Source organism: Chenopodium quinoa, unplaced genomic scaffold, assembly GCF_001683475.1.
Source record: "Chenopodium quinoa cultivar QQ74 unplaced genomic scaffold, ASM168347v1, whole genome shotgun sequence".
Classification (NCBI taxonomy): domain Eukaryota; kingdom Viridiplantae; phylum Streptophyta; class Magnoliopsida; order Caryophyllales; family Amaranthaceae; genus Chenopodium; species Chenopodium quinoa.
In genome coordinates, this window is record NW_018743292.1 from 6969910 (window position 1) to 6989872 (window position 19963).

The window sequence follows — 19963 nt, forward strand, 5'->3', positions numbered from 1 at the left end:
AATTAGAAACATGCAATACACTACCAACTTAATGAAACTATTTTTTTTTTTTTTTTTTTCACCAAAATAATGGTTTCTTGCATCATGTACAATAGTACTTGCATCTTCCAATTAGAAAGAGCATAGCATATACACAAAGTCTTTAATAAGTAATTAAGTTGGGTGTTAAAATCAGCATAAGGTGGCTAGGAGCTGTAATAAAGTGGGGACAAATACAGAAAAAAAGAAGACGTAGTTGTCAAAAATAAATAGCATAACCCGTACTTTTATAATTAGTCTCCCTTTTAAGGCACGATTAAGATCAACAGCGCAGCCGCACAACCAACAAAATCTGATCGATCACCAGCTATATCTTCATTAATTTGTACAGTACAGCAGAAAAAACAAGTATACTACATTTTTACAAATATTAAGACAACTTATATAGATTATCCTTTGGAAAACTTTGTAATTTGATTTTGATGCAAAGATTGAAAATGAAGTAGTATAATTTCACCTACTCTTGTTATTAATGGTGAAATCGAACCTGTCGAACCTATGGCTGTAGAAATAAGAGCTTTTCCTTGTGTGAGTTGTGTCTTAACGCATTGCTGTTTTTTTTTTTTTCCCCTGCTTCAGATGGTACTGATGACACACAGAATTATTCCTCGTGCCCTTGATGTATTCGCGTTTTTTTAAGCAATGTATACTTCTTGAACATCTTTATACTGTATGATACAAATGTGGCTGTGCAGGTGCTGGTGTCAGTTCAGTTTTGAGAAACCACAGTTCCTCGACAAATACTGTATAATTATGTCATTCGTTGAAGCATGCAGTAAATATTGTTAAATAAAGGAACTTGTTATCTAGGTACAACTCCAGTTACCATGAATTTGGCTGCCAAGGGCACCAACATAAAAGTGGGAAAGTGAGAAACTCTACTGCAAATGAACGAGAAGCAAAAAGATGGAGGGTTTCGTGGAGGCAAGTGATGCTGCAAGCCTGCAATAACCGTGTTTTTATTTCCAAAAAGCTCATTTTTCTACCTTTTGATTTCTATTTGACAAAAAGGAATACAATAAAAAGCAATAATTGGGGGCATCTAAGGGACCAAAATTATGCTTACATATTCTATCTACAATCACGGAAGGAACCCCCCCCTATAAAGACATGTTTTCTAGATGTGTATATGGTGTTGGTAATGGTATCAGTCTCCGCCAAAAGGAATCACGATATACAGCCTATGCTGCAAAACAACTCACATCGAGCATCCTGTTACAGCAGCTCAATCATCCTCAACCAAAACTTTCTGCAATCGGACAAATGTATTAACCTAAAAGTAAAATTTTCAGCCACTTGTATTGTCATCTTCACTATCTTCATCACCATCACTGCACATCAAATAACGGTCCCATTAGTGAGCCAACAAGGAGATAGACACAATCTGCGCACACGACTTTCTAAGCTAAGAGCATAACAGTATGATGGATGGATGCATGAATGCAAATTTCATTTTCACAACCCTAGGATTATATAAATTGCGATAGAGCTTCAAATGTATCTATAACCTGGTATCTAGCAGATCCACTCTAGGATAATAACAGTTTGATGGATTTTGAATGCTAAGTATGTTACAACTCCACTCTTAGCTAATCCATATTGCAACAATGTCAATTATGCAAAAAGGGAGGTCACCACTCACTTCAGTGGAAGAATTAAAAGCTAAACTAACGAAAGGAATTTCCTCTTATCTGAATACTAGGCTATGGAAGGACTAAGACTAATCTAATGGAAACGAAAGATAATCAACTGCAACATTATAATTCTCAACATGAAAGCAATTGTTACGACGACCAAAAAAAAAAAAAAAAAAAAAAAAAAAAAAAACCATTTCCCCATCATCAACTACAATTTACTGCTAGGAACATCTTAAAGTATGAACCAAATGAACCAATGCATTAGAGAAAATCGGTTTTGAAGTCTGATGCCACAGCTACTGTGTTTAATACACTTTATAAACAGGGGCATACCTGTGTTCGGGACATTTAGCAAGTCGTCTTGCATCCAAGCCAGTGATGTATTTTTGGGCTGCCTGAACATTATCTGGTCCTGTACACAATGGGCCAAGATCCAAGAGGCATGTAATGTGATTAATTAATGTGAAATATATTACTATTATTTGTCTCTCATTAACAGCCTCAGAAGAGCAATTACCTTTAGCCAATTGGAATGAATGCACAGCACATCGTTCTGCAGCAAGCTTCACAGGTGTACTTCCATCCTTTAGACACTCAGCTAACGCAGGACCAAAGATCGACACATGTCTCATAATGGCTGAAGGATTTGCCTGCCAAACAATATAATTCCAGAGTCACATGAGAGTAAGGAATTAATACGATACATCAAAAGTTTATGTCTAGAAAATAAGTTTAATACCTTTGCAGCAGCCTTCAGAGCAGATAATGCCCTTCGTCTAACTTCACTGGAGTCATCTTTCAGCGCAGAAACTATTGAGGACACAGTTTGAGCATGCAAAGAGCTACTCAAAGGGTCACTTTGAATCTGATAAATTAGATGTCTTCCAAGTGTTTTCGTAGAACTTTCACGTACCGGGAACTGTATAAGGGAAGAAAAAGAAAACCTAATCAGGATTTGAGAAAGGAAAATGTTCATTTCAGCATCTTGATATCAATGTGCACTCTGTGTTGAGTCTTCAGTTGGTACCTTCTCATCTTTTAGCTTGTCTTTCAGCATATGTATTATAGAGGGTGACAAAGATGATAGACAAACTCTTGATGGGCAGTGTCGAAGCATGGATGAGATAGTGAGTATTGAACCATGTCTTGCAGTCCAGCTGGAAGACAAAGCTGAATCTAACAGGTCTTTGAGTAGATCCGCTAGCTGACTGTCCTCAATGTACTGTAGTCAACAATATTTTAGAACAAGAAAGAAACATGGGAGACTTAGGTACATACATGGAGATAGGCCTAAAGCAATTTCTTTTCATACATACCTCAGATGTGATCCCAAGGATGCTAGCAGCAGATACACGAACTAGGTCGTCTTCAAGATCAATGAAGTCTTTTAACAGGTCACAGGCACGACTTTTAACAGCAATGCTTAAACTTTTTCCTGCATGCTTTACGACACCTCTGAGAGCAATAAGAACAGCTTCTCTCACACCGCCTTCAGAAGCCTAATAATCAACGCCACACATTAAACAGCAATACGAGCCAGTGCAAGAACAAATAAGAACAACAGAGAAACACGAATTACCTGTAAACTAGACAAAAGATCACTAACTAAAGGATCAACCCTACTGCTGAGGGCACTGAGTTTCCCCAATGCCAATGCAGCACTTGAACGAACAGTTCTGCAAGAAACAGCTATTAAAGTAAACTCCCACAAAAGCAACTTTTAGAACTGCCACCAGCATACAAGACTATTAACACTCGTAATCACTGCGACAAAGCTATTTAAATCAGCAGCTGACCTGGTGTTGTCCTGTAAACATTTGATGAACGTTGTTTGCAACTGTGGTAGAAAAGGTTTTAGGGCCATGCCACCCTTCTTAATTATGATGGTCAAAGTTGACAAAATGGCACTTTTCACCTGCCATGGGAACCTATCACCTATGATACGAATCAAAGGCCTGCAGTAAGAATGAAATTTGGTCAGGATTGATTTTGTATTAGTTACACCTATGCATCAAAATAAAATATTAGAGCTAGATTTAAAGGAGCTACAATCAAATTCTGTCTAAGCTCTGCATCATACACACAGGCGCACACACGCAAACACAAACAAACATACTTGAGAGGGGGGAGATGCAAAACTAAAACAATATAATGTGCAAGCCAAATTCAACCTTCAGATGCTCGATACAAGAGATTAGTACAATTCAAGAGGTGTAGTTCACAAAAACAGTGATATGCTGAAACATTAAGCCAGGGCAGATTAAGTAAGTGCGAATGAACTAGCACAGCAACCCATGAGAAGGAGACAGACATCTGAAGGCTTATCTTTCAAAGAAAAATCATCAAACATATTAAGTATAGAAAATCATGAAAATGTATGTATATATTGCCATCAGGATAACATACCCTGTTATTGGTATAACAAATGCCTTCAGTGCTGGCTCACTAGTTACATCAATCAACTCTCCAAGACCCAAGGCTGCCTGTTCCCTCAGTTCTGCTGATCCACTGATCAAACCCTGTTAACAAAAGAAAGGAAAAGTTCTGGTCATTGGTCAAGTAGTATTTTTACAAAAGGGTGGGGAGGATAAGCCATGAATATTACGAGGTTGTCCTAAAATGAATACCAACAATTGCTTATAAGATATCATAGGCTAAAGCAGTACACTAATAAACAAATATCTCGAGATTTTAACACCATCAAGAGTAGCTTATGCTGTCCCTTTGATCTATATGATCAATATGAGGTCTTACCCATATAAGTGCCAGCAAGAGTATAAGACATCAATATGGACTAACATGGATAACGGAATTCTTGACAGAATTACTGGGATTAAAAAAGGCATCAATGCAACTATTAAGAGATTTCATCATTTAAATAGGGCACATAGGCAGTAATTCAGATTGAAAAAAAGGAGATTAGGATTTCATGTGTAGGCATCAAATCAGAAAATGTACAAACTACAAAGGAACGTCAAAAGTTAAGGTCTTGGATCCTATAGACACTAGCATGAAAAAGCATCCGAGCAAACAATCAGAAAGAAAATAGTCCAAGTCATAAACAGCTGTTATTTGCCTTTGATCCACACGGATCAGGTTCCTAGATAATGCATAAAGTTGACATACTGCCAGTGAGTACAGACACAAGACTGAAACTCAAAAGATAAGACATGGCCTCTGTAAGCTGTAGAACAAGTGGTTTGATTTAATAGGACATGCAAAATCTTACAGGTCCTTGACATATGAAAAAGAAAACATGATATTGTCCTGATCAATCTATAATATGGCATCCAATGATACTTTTCTGGCTACTCAATTTCGACACCAGATTAACCCAAAATCCATTCTCGCTTATTATAATAGAGTTCAAAGTTAAACCAATGGCTAGGTAACAATAGCATAACCAGACTACTTTGAGAATGAACTATATACAAAGACATTCACCAAAACAAAAAGACAAATATTTCATTCTGAAAGTAATCTACCCTAGCATAGTCAAGGAAAAGCCAAGCATGATTCGAGGAAATACAAAGTCACGAAAATATGACAGGTGATTAAAATGATTTACCAGAATTGGTTACCATTTTAAGAAAATTCCAACTAGCTGCAAGCCATCACACACTACAAGTTCAAATATAAAAGGACCGTCCACCTTTTGAAGATCTACAAAAAGTCAAGAAGATACCTGCAGGAAGATGGGAAGCACAGGTTGCAGGGCTTTTGGAAGACAAAATCCTGGTACTAGTACTGGTCCTCCCTACAGATTTAATGAACCGTTAAACCTTATGAATCAAACAGCATCCACTTAGAATACAGTACAGAAATAATTAGAAACGGAAAATCACAGCTGAAAAAAAAAAAGAACAATAAGATGAACTTGCCTTCTTCTTTCTTCGCTCCTTATCTCTCGCAGTGGATACAGCATCACGAACAAGCTTTATGTGACTTGGGAGTACTTCTTTAGGAATTGAATTCACAACCCTTGACAAAGCTTCCCAGGCAGTCTGCAAAATAAAATATGAGAAACAATTCATGGTATAGAGAATTCAAAGCACATAGCAATGCATTTGCATATACTACCACAACAGTCTCATGATCAGAATCACTGAGCAAAACGATCAAGGTAGATATCATGCTGGGAGCTTCATCATCCAAATAGAGCTTGCTATTCTCGAAGAGATGGCCGATAAGGTACGAAGAACTTCTCCTTATTGATGCCTAAAATCCAGATAAGTTGGAAATTACAATGGTTTCAACACATGAGAACTATAACTCAGACTTGGCAACTAAGAGATTAGATTTTGCTGGACATACCTTGCTATCACCAGAACCTTTAATAAGCTCTGATATTAAAGAGTCAATTCCTTCGTCATCAATGACCAATACAACAGTCTCTGCAGCTTTCTTTGCTAAATCTTGGACATTCTATACAGTGAAATTAAGTTGTGAGGATTTGGCACAGCTCATAAAGGAAAATCAACATGTAATGGCAGGAAGAAGCAAATAAATGTTTGAGATGCCACAAACCACATTGTCATCACCCATTGCAGAAAGCAAGGCAGGAAGAACAGTATTAAGGTGCAAATTCAGACCAGACCCAGCAACCTCCGCCAAAGCTCCAAGAGCATGTGCATTAAATTCACTAACACAAGAGTAAGAAACATAAGGAAATAAATCTTTGGAGAGGGCATACAGGATAACATCACACAGTTATACATACCTGAGGGGAAGTTGAACCAGCTTGGGCAAGATGTGCGGTAATACTGCAGCAGTCCTCACACTAACAATACCATATTCAAGGATGAAAGGATCAGCTACTTTCTACGAAAGAAAATTGATTACCAATGTGTCTCACGAACAAGGAAACTAACCTTAAAATTTGCTTAAGACCATCTAATGCAGTGTCAGAGGTATCATCATCCTCTAAAGCATGCAGAAGAGTAGGAACAATCTCATCAATTGCTTGCAGTCCAGCACTCTGTAGATAGTAGTATAGTACGGCATTAGTAGCTTCAATCTTTCAGACTTAATGAAAGGACAATAAAAGATGCAAATAAAACCTTGTATAGAGTACTGAATGCCACGCCTGCTGACTCACGGACCTCCTGCTCACTGTTGATGCAAGGAAAAAATCGTTGTCATAAAAGGGTACTAATTTGCAGCTCTAAACTAGTCAAGTCTTTGCCTACAATCATGTAGAGCTAACAATGAAATTTTTTTACCAAATTCAGGTGAATCTCCACAACAATGTATGATTTACAAACCTGTCACAAAGTGCAGTCCGAATTGTAGGGATAAGTGAATCCATAAAGCTCAACAACTGACTCTTGCCAGCACTCCCCATCACCTCACTCAAACCAATGCAAACACCCTGCCCACCAAATACCATATAAGTTAAGCTATCAATTTAACTTCATTGTAATCACCATTACCACAGGCATTAATATAACTTCCAGATAGTAAAAGATAAAGCAAGCACATAAGGATTATTATTATAGATAAACATAGATGACCAATAAAATAGCAATGGCAATTGGCAACACAAATACAAACATTTTTTAATCTTAAAAACACAAATAACTGGAAACTTATCTCCAGCATCAGAAGTTCATAGTCTAGTTGCAGAGGGAATAAGGTAAATAACCTGAATTGTATGTGCTATACAAAATCATAACGCCACACTCATTGTATATTGATTTTTGTAATTCAATATGTAGGTATAATTGGAAGGATGCAAATACAAATAACTACATCAGGCAACGTGTCATAAAGCACAAACTCAACTCGGGGGGTGGGGTGGGGGGGTCCTAAGATCACAGAGTCTATCCAGTAATTTGATTAATATAATAGCAGCAACTACAGACCAATTTCTGTTAGAATGGACAATGCCACACAAAAGGACGCAGATAATTTATTTATGCAGATTTCACTCAAAATATTGTAACAATAAAAGTTAGCTAACATAACAAGACCATTTTTTTTAAACATCACGACGGCTTAACCCAAATTACAATGACCAATTAAGTGTGTACCCATTAATAGTATATTGACAGGTATTACACAAAAGCACATCCCAACAAGTGACAAAGTTGGTTGAATGTAGACACAAAAGTTGGGGATATTTCTTACTTGTCTTCTGCCAGAATCAGGGTCTTTTAGTCCACTAGATAGAATAGGTATAATCAAAGGAAGCACTCTTTCACCAAGCTTCCTAACAAGCTCACCCAATGCCCTTCCTGCAACCTAGTAGACAAACACAAGAGCAAGTAATGTACATAGTTCACAAATTGAATTCTTTAACTGAGAACAGCATTAAACATTAACAAACCTGTCGCCTTTCATTAGATGGTGATGCAAGTGAGGATATCAAGGTATCCATCAATACAGGCATAATTTCCTTGAGCGTCTTAGGGGTATTTGCTACTATGGTCTTCCATACATGCAAAGCAGCCTATAAAAACAAGAACACAAACAAATTATCTAAAGTCTGACCAAAATAGAGAACAATTAAGAGTTTTGAAATTCTTAAACTGGATATGTACCTGACGCACTGATACACTGACATCAGTTCGAACCATGTATAAGGCTGCAAGCACTTCATTACGTTTTTCTCTACCAAGAACCTCTATAATAGCACGTCCTTGTGCTTCTGTACTAGCTCCTTCATCATCACTACCTCCCTCGAGCAATGCTTTCCCAGAAGTACCAGCTACCTACAGAGGAAATATAACTTTTCTTTGGTTACGGAGACAACAAGAGAGTGATATGATCTCAACTATTTCAAACAGAGCAATTTAAGTAAAAGGGAAACAATCCTCTAAAAACACACCTTAAACAACAAGTCTCCCAAAAGCTCGACTGAGCTCTGTCTAATACGCCAACTATCATTAAAAATTCCATCCTCAACAGCAGGAAGTAGCAGACGCAAGGACCTGAAAAAATTATAGCAAAGCATAGAACAAGAGATAAATATTAGCCTAACGATTTCATAATTTCAGGCTCATATAGTAATATGTTCAAAAAAGACTAAGCCCAGAAAATCCAGAGTTTTTGGTTTCAGAAAATAACGGTCCTTTGGATTTAAATATCACTTGTACATGGTTAACATGAAATCCCAAACATTTTTTTATTTGGGGGGGTGGGGGGGTGCGGGGCTAATAATGGAGGGGAGAATTAGTAAACAAAAGAATGTATTCAGGTAAAAAGCATAACAATGAATGAAATATTTGAACTAGTATCAGAAAAAAGGGAAGCGTAAAAAAAGGGTTGGAATAATAAAATAAAAAGCACTCACGTTGTTGCATAGTGCTCAACAAGAACGTGTCCAGCACTAAGAGCCGCATCACGAACTGATTCATTTTCATCAGCAAGACCTAAACAACAATTGAGATTAATAGAAGTTAAAAAGGAAGGGGAGGACGGTAAGGACTGTAAGAAAAAAAAAATCATAGATCAATTTTCAGAAGTCTACTAACCATCAAGTATAGCAGGCAACACCTGCTGCAAATAGTTCTGAAATTGTACACCAAGAGACCTCGGCAAAAACTACAAACAAATTCAAATTAGATCACACGTTTAAAGGACAATCTTCTAATCTAAACATATCACATAGTTCAAAAGTTGTTATTACCTTGAAGACAGTCAAATAACCTTCCCGGACATAACCCTTTTGATGAGCGCTATTTCTTATTATGTCTGGAAGAATGTGCTCAAAGTACTCAATACCAAGAGCAGACAAGACCTAATAAGAGAGACAAAAAAGAGGATAATCACTAAATATGATATTACAGAGCAAAAATATTTCCTTTCAATAAATATAAAATGCACTAGCAACCATTCTGAACAAGACATCATATCTAAAATATTAAAAGTCGATACCAATACAAGACAAACTTTTCATGCTCGAATGATGGTAAGGTAACACAGTCTACAAAATGAGTTTTAGAAGAATCTGCTAAAGAATCCTTCATCTAAGAAAAGGAGCATCAGTAAGACGAGCATAGTAAGATATTAGAATAATGTAACACAAAAACTACCTCCGTTTTTTTTAGTTGACATCTTTCTTATATCACAGTTGCCAACGCACTATTTTAACGATTAATATCTCTAATTCTCGACCTTGTAAATTTATAAAAAGTGGATATTAAGAAAATATGTATTGAGACAATTCAAACAAGAACCCACTTGACTATGTTTTAGTTCGTAGCTATAAGTCACAAAAGCTAGTCAAAGTGTAGTTTGTGAATAGTGTAAAAGTCAAATGGTGTCAACTTAAAAAAACGGAAGAAGTGATACATAAAACTATATTTAGCAACAGTATAAGGAACATTAGTATTGTACACACTCATGACAGATCACAGCCCTACATTAACGAACTAAGCTTATGGCAGAAACTCCAATACACCTGGCGATATATATTTACTCAAAGAAACAATTTGCTAGATTGTTATTGGTATATTATAAGATAATAATACTTAAATATATCAGATTGATAAAATAACTTTATAACAAAAATGATAAGCATATATAAGGCTTTGAAGCTCGAAGAGAACAACCTATGGCCTGCAAACTTAATGGTTTCAGTCTCCCATGTGAATTAGAGGAGAACTGTAAAAGAAGTATGATTGGATATAAACAGACCAGACTCGCCCTGTTAAGGGCAGTTTAATAGCTTTGGTGATAATATAAGAAGCCCCAAATCAAGGGTTCAAGGATTAGTGATAGACAAGGATCAAGAAAGAGACTAGCAGATAAGTAACCACAAGTTTAAAATTAATATCCTCAAATCCTAACTGCTTGGGTAATCCTTTTAATATAGTAACCAATTCCTTTGACTCATAAATATTTTTATTTCGTCCCCTAAAGATATCAGCTACACAAACCAAAAATTCTGCTGTAGGGAGCTTAGTAAGAAAAGGTAGATAAAAGTGTACATACTCCAATAGTAACTGCTACTAGCACTCCCAAGTTGAGGAATCAGGTAAAGATTGGAGTCTCATACACATTCAAACATGAGTATGGAAGTAAATACTCATCCTAACTTTTGTTCCCTGTTCTTACTCACTTTCCATTAAACTCCCAAGTCTACCATAATTGCCCCTTTTTAAAATGATAAAAAGATTCCTAAGTTGGTAAGAAAGTAAATCCTTGCCAAAGCTTGAAGGAAAACAACGACAGGGATAAGAAAATATTGCAGGAACTGTAGGCTACACAAGAAACAATAAAATAGAGAAGGTGGATAAAGCTACACAAAAACTAAAGGGGTGGGAAAAGCCACATATGGTGTGTGTGTGTGTGTGTAGGGGTGGGGCATTGTTAGGGACAAAGGAGGAGAACGTAGGCTCAAATATCCTACAGTAAATTCTTGTATGCAAGATGCAACAAATCACAATGTTGAATATCAACCAAGAACACTATCATAAGAAAAAATTAACATTCAAAAGAAAATAAATTGAAAAGCAAAAAGGAGACCTATTTTTCCCTAGTAAACCCACCTCACTCAATCCCTGTGCAGCACCAGAACGTTCAACATTACTTCCATCAGATTTAAGCGTTTCCAGAAGCCATGGAACAAGGTCAGGGAAGTGTTCCTCTCCCAGTCCTTTTATAAGGGAGCCAAGTGCCCTAGCAGCCACAGACCGAACTTCAGGTATTGGATCAACAAGAACCTGCATAGGGGCACAGATATTACAAACCAAGACTAAGTATTCAGGGGATATATCTAAGCATATATACCTTTTTCACTTCAGGAAGGAGCAAGCCAATATAAGGTATCATGTCTCTAGGCTCTGTAACTAATGAGCACATATTACCAACAATTTGGGCAGCTTTCTTCTTAGTTTCAGCACTCCTTTCCCTCAACCCTCTATGAACAATTGGTACCAGAAGAGCAAGTGAAGGAGCGTCAACAGTGTTGACAAAGGTAGTCTGCAATCAAACACTGAATATCAGAGAAAAGAATGTGTGTACAATCGTAAGTCACAAGAGTTATAAAGTAAAATGAATAGGCTTACCTGGAGAAGTATGTCCAGAGCAATTCTTGTATGATCATTGGGATCAGAAAGTGCCGTCAGCAGAGTAGGAACCAGGGAAGCAATTTCAGGATTTTTTATCACACTTCCAACCTGAAAAGGAAGGGGAAAAGTTATTTAATTATATCTATTGTCTAGCACTGACTAACTGGATAAGCAGAATGTCGAGTTTTTCAGATCTTACCTGCTGAAGTGCAGTTTGGCCAGCTGACTGGACCTTTGGATGGGTATCTGTCAACACCTGTCACATCACCATTACTTTAATATCATGGGGAGTAAGCTGTATATCTATAACTAAACCACATTTTCAAAAGAAATGTCATAATTGCAATGAAACTAACCTCTGTCAATTTAGGCACAATCTTAGGCAAACATTGTGACAATTGTTGTGGAGCACAATATGCCATTGCACCAAGTAGCTGCACACTACTTTGTTTAGTTCTCCAAGCCTTATCTTCAAGACCCTAGCCAGACCAAAAAAAAACTAGCATAAGAATCAGAGAAACACCAGAATGTCTAAAAAAACATAACCACCAAAAATAAACAAATTATTCAATATGTTACTCAGGAAAGCAATCAAATGAAGAACAAATAAATGAATGGAAGAAAAGCTTAATCAATGCGACAAATGAAATGGCACTAGCACGACCATCAAAGCACAACTAACAATATGGTAATTGCGTAAAAATACAAGGTGAAAAGAAATTTAATACACACAAGCACGAATTATCAAGTAGAATGATGTTGAATTAGTTCCAATCAAGATCCTTTAAAAAAAGGTTTCATATAGTTTTTCATGATGTCAAATTATAAATTACCTCTTTTCTTTTCGTTTTCCCCTATTTGCGATTTGCACGGTTTTTAATGTAATACTGCAACTAAAATATCTCAAGTTACGTACTACAAAAGATATAAAGATTACATATTTAGAAACTAAAATTCATGACGAATCTAACAAGATCCCACATGACTATGTTTATAGTATATATTTTTACTCTTAAGAAAATATTAGCTTCCATAAGCATTGGAATATCTAAATAGGAAATCAAATAGAAACGGAGGTATTATTTTTTTACAAGTGGATAATAAATACTTCATCAGTATTTTAAGATGAAACACTTTTAAGTTTGCACTATTCACACAAAATACATTCTCTAATGTTAATAATTTTTCATGGGGAAAAACATAGTCATAGTGTTAGAATCCACCTCTTTTCTTTCTATATGTTCCTTCATTTTACTTATTTTTACCTTATGTAATACCTCTGGGACTTTGCTTTAAGTATTCTAGGCTGTAGGTAGGTTGTAGGTAGGATTATCCATTACAGTTAACCCACGTTTACTGGGAAAATATTGTAAATAAAACATAAAGCTCATTAGGGAGCAAGTAATTTATGAAATCCAGGCTCCAATCATTAGCTTTAAATCTAGTGTGTTGTTTTAGGCCTTTATACTAGTGCCTAACTTGATCTTAAAGCACCTGCCATAGAGACCCTTTAAACAGGTACAACTTACTTGTCCTTCTGAGCGCCTCGACTTGCTCAACCATCACAAGCCCCAATCGACCCTTTTCACTACTTTTGTCACAAATAGACAAGAGTGTCCCTCATACGCCTATCTTACTTGGGCCGCTCCGTGTCACAGGCCATTCATACACCTGGCTTGCACCTTCGCCACCCCTAGACGAGAGCGCGCCACACTGATTTGGTATACTCGGACAGTCATCTGATGTATAGTTAGATTCGTTTAACATACTATCATAGTCATTAGGGGTTTTGCTAGATTCGCTTTAATTTATGCTTCCTCTGTTTTTTTTTGTTAACACCTTTCTATTATCACACTTGTCAACGCATGTTTTAAACGATTAATATCTCTAATTAGTAACATTGTAAAATTATAAAAAGTGGATATTAAAAAAATATATATCGAGACGATTCAAACAAGATCCCACATGATTACATTTTATCGTATCTATAAATCACAAAAGCAAGTCAAAGTGTAGTGTGTGAATAGTGTAAAAGTCAAACGGTGTCAACTAAAAAAAATCAAAGGAAGTACTTTCTAAACATCTAATTTCTATTTATAAATATTTAAAGATAATAAAGCTTGAAGATGTCTTGTAAAACATGGAAAAAAAATGTTTCATTTAAATAACGGAGGAAGTAATTCTTATGATCAAAGTTGTGCAGACAAGTGTGCTAGTCAAAATTTAGCATTTAAGGAAAATAAATAAATAGTGTTAGTATGAAATAAAGGAAAAGTTATTTCAGTCAGCTGGCTGATTTAGTTGTACACACTTCAATACTACACGGCTACAGAGTCTAAATTGAAACCTAACTCTGTGATTTCCAAATAAGCAGAACATCTGAACCATAAGACTTTACAGTTCTGATTCATAACCATTTACTAGGTCGAAAAAAACAAGTTGACAATGAAAAGCACCTTTAGCAGCGAAGGGAGAACAAGCTTGACCCCCTGAGCAGAAAGATTCGACATCATTGCACGTGCAGCACACTCAGCAGCTTCACGGACAGCGTTAACTTGATCAGAGAAAGACACCAGGAGTAGCGGAAGCATTTGAATCACATAGCTGAACATAAAAAGAGCTGTCAGGAGGGGGCAAACGATGGGATATTTTAGAGTGTATGCCTGATAATAGGATGGACACAAAAAGCCAAAAGCATGGACTGTAGTTCAAATTACAAGGCACAATGACATACGGTTCGAATAGTTTTCCAAGCTTCTCACAGAGACACTCAAATCCAAGCAGCGCCCCCTCACGACACTTTGCAGAGGTCCTACAAAGTGAACAAATTTTTAAATCAGTGACCACATAGTTATTAAAAAAAGAAAAGAAAAGACACATAGGAACATAGTCAGTCAAGATAGCAATCCTCATCAAGTACATAGGAGGTGACTTAAGCCTGAATTGCATGAATCACCAAAATTAATCCAAAGATCAGAAATGAGCTCAAAATCAGCATGCCTCCTTGAGCGTGACGATATCCTCTGAAAGGAAGAGGACTGTACCCTTCCCTAACTCAAAGAACACTATAACACAAAGCTCAATCTCCATTGAACATCCTACTAATTATGTCAAGTAGAATAGTCAAAAATGAAGAGTATTGCAGATCACCACAACAAGACCACACACTGCACCAAAACCAACTCCGAGGCTTCTCATTAATTGTAATAGCAGAATTGTTCAGACAAACATGCTGAAAAATTCATTTACTGCAGAGCATTGCATACAAGCCAACAAAACATGTGGGTACAAAAATGCAGCATCATACACAAAAAGAACAAAGAGAGCACCTGTCAGTAAGGCCTTCGCGCAAGGCAGGCACAATACCATACTTCTTCAGACAAGAAATTCCAAATCCCTTGACAACCCCAGCCAATCCAAACGCTGCTCCACGACGTTCTCCATATTTTTCACTCTTCATCATTTGACCAAGAAGCTTTGAAACAAGAAGTGGGCCATCTTCCTGTAAAAGAGAACTGTGGATTAGGTATGGAAATTTACTACAGAGAAATGTTAGTAAAATTAAGAGGCACAAGATACCTGTTTAGATGGCATTAGTGGAGACAAGCAAGATGAGACTGCCCTCTGCACAGCTTCAGAGGGAGTATTGAGCACATCAAGCAATTTCTCAACAACTGCATGGACTTTAGGGTCATCCTGTCAGAAGAGGCAATTTTACATTCAGTGGCACAACTAACAAATTAATTAATAGAAGAGAGATAAAAGTGCACAACACCTTTCCCAAATGTTTCGCCAAAGCCCCAGTAAAAATAACCACACCTTCACGGACAAGATCATACATTTCCTCATCAGAAGCCTGAATAACAAAGCAAAATACAAATCTTATCATATAAATATACATCTAAACAGTCACACACACACACACACACACACACACACACACACACACACACATATATATATATATATATATATATTAGAACATTCTAAGCATATTACAGAAAAATCAGTAATCAATGAACCTTTTTGTTGAGATAATTCTCAAAAATTGGAAATAACAAGGGAACATTATCTCTTCCATGCTTGTCTATAATCAATATACCAGCATTGATCATTCTCCCACGAACATCTCCATTGGGATCAGCCTAAACAATCAATAACCACATATATTTCGTTATTAGTTGAAACAAAGATATATGAAGAATAATTAAAAGAGCATAACCAGCTTCACAATGTCAATACATTGAACCTAAACAGGGACCTTACCCATGGCTGATACAGAATGAATGCGCAATTGGTATATGGTTTTCTGTTATCAAGTATCTAAAAGCACACATTAGATGAAAGTATCCATCAAATTGTGCCTTTCAACTACTCCTAGACTAGTTTGAGGATCCCTCCCACTAAAATTTCTCCTAGACTCAGGTATGTCGATGCAAGATGCATATGAGGCAGCTACCCTCAGACTGGATTAAGTATGCACATGAGTAAAGTCAAGAAGCCAACAAGTCTCTACTTTTGATATGGTAATTAACTAATTAAGAGAGGGATTAACCCAACCCATTTTACTGACAGCCAATTACAAACACCCTAACTCACATCACAGAGACTAACCCAAGGGATTAACAAGTTAAAGGAGAAGAGATGAAGATGATAACAATTGTGGATTTGTGGATGGCAGCTAATTTAGCCAATTAAAGTCTTAGGGGGAAGAGAGGGGGGGGGGGGGGGGGGGGGGTGGGCCTTTGTAGCTCTCTCTACACCCACAAAAAAAAGATGATGATAACTGACAATGATCTACTCTACATCTGCTAGTAGGATCTGCAATTTCCTTGTGATTAAAATTCTTCAACTTATTCAATGCGCTGGTCATTGGATTGGATTAAGACAACTAACTGTGTCACCAACAAATCCAAATTACAGGCCCAAGTTTTAAGATATGCAACATATTTTCTGTTTGGGAATTGACCCAAATTACATGTCATATTAGTGACAACAAAGAATAAAATACACAATGCACCAAGTGAAAATTGAAGCTTTATGCCGACCCCACTTATGGGATTAAGGCTTTGATTGATTGATTGAAACTAAAAGGAAAGGAAAAGAAATAAAATAAAAAAATTTACTAAATGCTTGCAAGCAGAGTCTAGATAAGCAGCACATCATCCAAAATGATGACAACTTTCCAGCATGTGAAACTTTTGAAAGAGTAGCTCCACCAGAATATGACTCAGAGAGTCATCCTCTCTCCATGATCTATAGAAAAATCCCACAATATTTTGAATCCAATCACCAAGGAATCAGAGTCTAGAATGGACTCCTTAACTCTACACACCAACACTATGAGATCTTTCACTCCGCAAATAATATCATTTTAATAAATAGTAGACCAAGAAAAGCGATAAGTACTCAAAAGGAACACCAAAAGAAACAGAGCTAGGAGAGCACACAGATACTTGTGCACACACATACAACAACAACAACAACACAGCCTCATTCCCAAAATGATTTGGGGACTTGTGCACACACATATCATGCAAAAATGCAAGGGAAGTGGGCACTGAAACAATGACTAACCAGTGCCCGTGAAATCAGAAATGTCATCACAACAGGAAGGTCTTTGGTTCTTAATACATCAGCAGCAGAATGTAATGCCAATGCAACTCCCTGTCTGCCTAGCCACCCAGCATCAACATGTCCTTCCTCAACACCGGCATCACGTATGTATAGGGAAAATAGAGTTGCAAGGCATTCCTGTCAATAAAATGAAATGAAATAAAATGGAAAAAAGCTAACCTATTTTGAAGAAATAGCTACTACGTACAATTACCTGTATAGTATCAGGGTGTTCATCTAAAGCAGCAGCTAATGCTTCTGATGCAGCCAAACGGACATTATAGTTAATATGCGAAAGTGCTTTATAAAGTCCTGAATAGTCAGTCCCAAGTTCAACTCCATAACGATCCCATAAATCTTCAGCAGCTTCAGCAACTGACTGAAAGTTTTTAAAATATATATATATATATATATAAAAAAAAATAAAAAAATAAAAAATAAATCAAGTCAATGCTCATGGACATGACAGAGCAGAACAAACAGTTAATCTTGCATGTTAAATTAGGTACTGTGATTTAAAAACTAAATAGCAGAGCACAGATGGGATATCTCCACATCCTTATTTTTACAATCTTTAAGCAATGCCCAGCCCACAAGAATAACCAAGCCAATTGCTCCCTAAGGCCAGATAAATTTACACTAAAAACAAACAGCTGAACATTACAACAGTAAACACATTCCCAATGTTTTACAAAACAGTACTCTAACCTTGATTTCCAAGCAATCATCATATGGAATAAGCAATTGACTGACTAGCTTACAAAAACTAACCAAATGAAGCTATAGTAACCACAGGTAGACAATTCACAGTAACTCAAAGGAAATATCAGTGATTCAAGTTCCAAGACAAACCTTTTCTGGATCATGCAACGAAATCCATATACTTGTAGCAACCTCAACACTCTCGGGAACACTACGACTAGAGACAGCTGGAATACATTTTACAGCATTCAAGCAGGCCATTCTTACATGAACATCTTTAGCATACACACCATAAAGTGCCTGTGCAAAAAAAGGTAACCAAAAAAATATAAACCAACAACAAAGTTAAACAAGATAACGTTAAAAAAATGTAGCACATACAGATGCAACTTCGTCTGGCTTCAAGCCCAAACACAGCTCATTCAGAGTTGATCCAATAGCTGCTTGATGACTAGGAACTACACCAAGAACATGATACAGAACCTATACGGAAGGGATCATAAAGATAATCAGGAAATGCAAAACAGAGAAAGGCAATGTGACAAAACAATAGATTCAGAAACTTTAAGCTGCCATCACTTAACTGATAACATTCTCAGCCTCGGAAGAGGCAATATTGGATCAGTATGTAAATACAGGACTCGAAGCACCGCATCATGAACAGCTGTTTTCTTTGGTGACAAAAGAATCCACTCCATAATCTGTAAACAGAGTTTTAGAGTTTAGAGCCAGAAAAGGCAAAAATTATCATAGTATTAAAAATATTCAAAACTTACTGGGAAGACAAATAGAAAGGTGTCCACCGGAAGAGGTCCATATTTACATGAAACTGTAAATCCATTCACTACTCTATTAAAAAGACCAAGAGAAGGCCTTTCATTTGACTCTTCCGTATCAATTGCTGAGATAAGATCCAATATAATGTGGCTTTCCTCTACTTCAATTAGTCTTAAGGCAGTACCAATGTCAAGAGCCCAATTTTTGAGTGGAGGAGCAATACATTGGGAAAGCTTCACCAAAGTCTCATAAGCAACATCGCCCACTATTGGTGATCGAATAAGAGGATTGACAAACTTTACCTGAATTTTAATATCATAGAGTATAAGCATCGAAAGGAAACAACGGCAGTTCAAAGAGCTACACTTAGATTAACGAAGAATATATCAAAGCATGACAACATAAAATGTGAAGAATCATGTATGAAATATCTCAATCAACTGGGACCAGATTAAACAATTTACTGGAGTCCCTCCAAAAAAATATTGCCCTAGTTGACTTTTCACAAACAATATGTACTGTTGGGATAATTAGTAGTCTCTATTTGCTGTTGGAGGACAGCTTTGTCTCCTACATTATTCCCCCAGTTTGCTTTTTAATTCAATACCGGTTTTCCTGTAAAAATACAAGTAAGAATTGTAATTGATGAGTCGCATTCAACCAATAAATCATAACAACACGTTAAGCTCCTTTTACCCGCAAAAAACCAGGAGAGAAAGATACTCATGAAAGCCGCGGGAAGTTTTCTCTCACCACACATGAAACGCCACATAATCACCTACCACACAAAAGCCCACACTTTTAAGAGGAACCTTTGCCTTCCAAATAATTTTTGGTAGCATGAAGCATTAGAAAGAACATTATACAAGAAAAAGGCCCCAAAGGATCTGTGATCCCATCACTGCAGTAAATCAAATCTAAGAACCTCCACCACCGAATAAACCTCCTCAAGCACCTCCATTGACAAAATACAAACAAACAACATCAGAGCTGTAATCCCAATAATCGGGATTGGCTTTATGAACAATGATTTTACCTCCAATGGTCATTGACATCAATATCCTCTCCATTTCCTCCTATCAAATGTTATATGCTAATGTAAATCCAATTAATTCAATCTAATCTTTATTCTCTCCATCCATATCACCCTTAACCTCCCTCAGCTTCTTCTACATC

General features: G+C 36.8%; 1 protein-coding gene across 1 annotated transcript in view; it reads right to left on the bottom strand.

The window, feature by feature from the left end:
* Positions 1-953: 953 nt before the first annotated feature.
* The window catches only part of LOC110736730 (protein ILITYHIA-like), a 30168-nt gene continuing 11158 nt past the window's right edge, over positions 954-19963 (bottom strand). The window contains exons 19-60 of the mRNA XM_021917026.1: positions 18787-19089; positions 18595-18711; positions 18392-18493; positions 18161-18310; positions 17523-17687; positions 17270-17446; positions 15715-15837; positions 15468-15548; positions 15272-15388; positions 15022-15194; positions 14427-14504; positions 14149-14296; positions 12049-12171; positions 11892-11948; positions 11690-11800; positions 11412-11603; positions 11171-11344; positions 9307-9417; positions 9152-9221; positions 8971-9049; positions 8506-8608; positions 8219-8389; positions 8005-8127; positions 7806-7919; positions 6941-7047; positions 6737-6788; positions 6548-6654; positions 6397-6456; positions 6204-6318; positions 5991-6101; positions 5757-5894; positions 5558-5680; positions 5362-5433; positions 4083-4195; positions 3473-3631; positions 3256-3352; positions 2993-3175; positions 2704-2898; positions 2416-2595; positions 2194-2326; positions 2010-2088; positions 954-1370 (exon numbers count right to left, since the gene is read on the bottom strand). Of these exons, the coding sequence (XP_021772718.1) occupies positions 1328-1370; positions 2010-2088; positions 2194-2326; positions 2416-2595; positions 2704-2898; positions 2993-3175; positions 3256-3352; positions 3473-3631; positions 4083-4195; positions 5362-5433; positions 5558-5680; positions 5757-5894; positions 5991-6101; positions 6204-6318; positions 6397-6456; positions 6548-6654; positions 6737-6788; positions 6941-7047; positions 7806-7919; positions 8005-8127; positions 8219-8389; positions 8506-8608; positions 8971-9049; positions 9152-9221; positions 9307-9417; positions 11171-11344; positions 11412-11603; positions 11690-11800; positions 11892-11948; positions 12049-12171; positions 14149-14296; positions 14427-14504; positions 15022-15194; positions 15272-15388; positions 15468-15548; positions 15715-15837; positions 17270-17446; positions 17523-17687; positions 18161-18310; positions 18392-18493; positions 18595-18711; positions 18787-19089 (5229 nt within the window). The 3' untranslated portion in view covers positions 954-1327. The remainder of the gene's footprint in view (positions 1371-2009; positions 2089-2193; positions 2327-2415; positions 2596-2703; positions 2899-2992; positions 3176-3255; positions 3353-3472; positions 3632-4082; positions 4196-5361; positions 5434-5557; positions 5681-5756; positions 5895-5990; positions 6102-6203; positions 6319-6396; positions 6457-6547; positions 6655-6736; positions 6789-6940; positions 7048-7805; positions 7920-8004; positions 8128-8218; positions 8390-8505; positions 8609-8970; positions 9050-9151; positions 9222-9306; positions 9418-11170; positions 11345-11411; positions 11604-11689; positions 11801-11891; positions 11949-12048; positions 12172-14148; positions 14297-14426; positions 14505-15021; positions 15195-15271; positions 15389-15467; positions 15549-15714; positions 15838-17269; positions 17447-17522; positions 17688-18160; positions 18311-18391; positions 18494-18594; positions 18712-18786; positions 19090-19963) is intronic.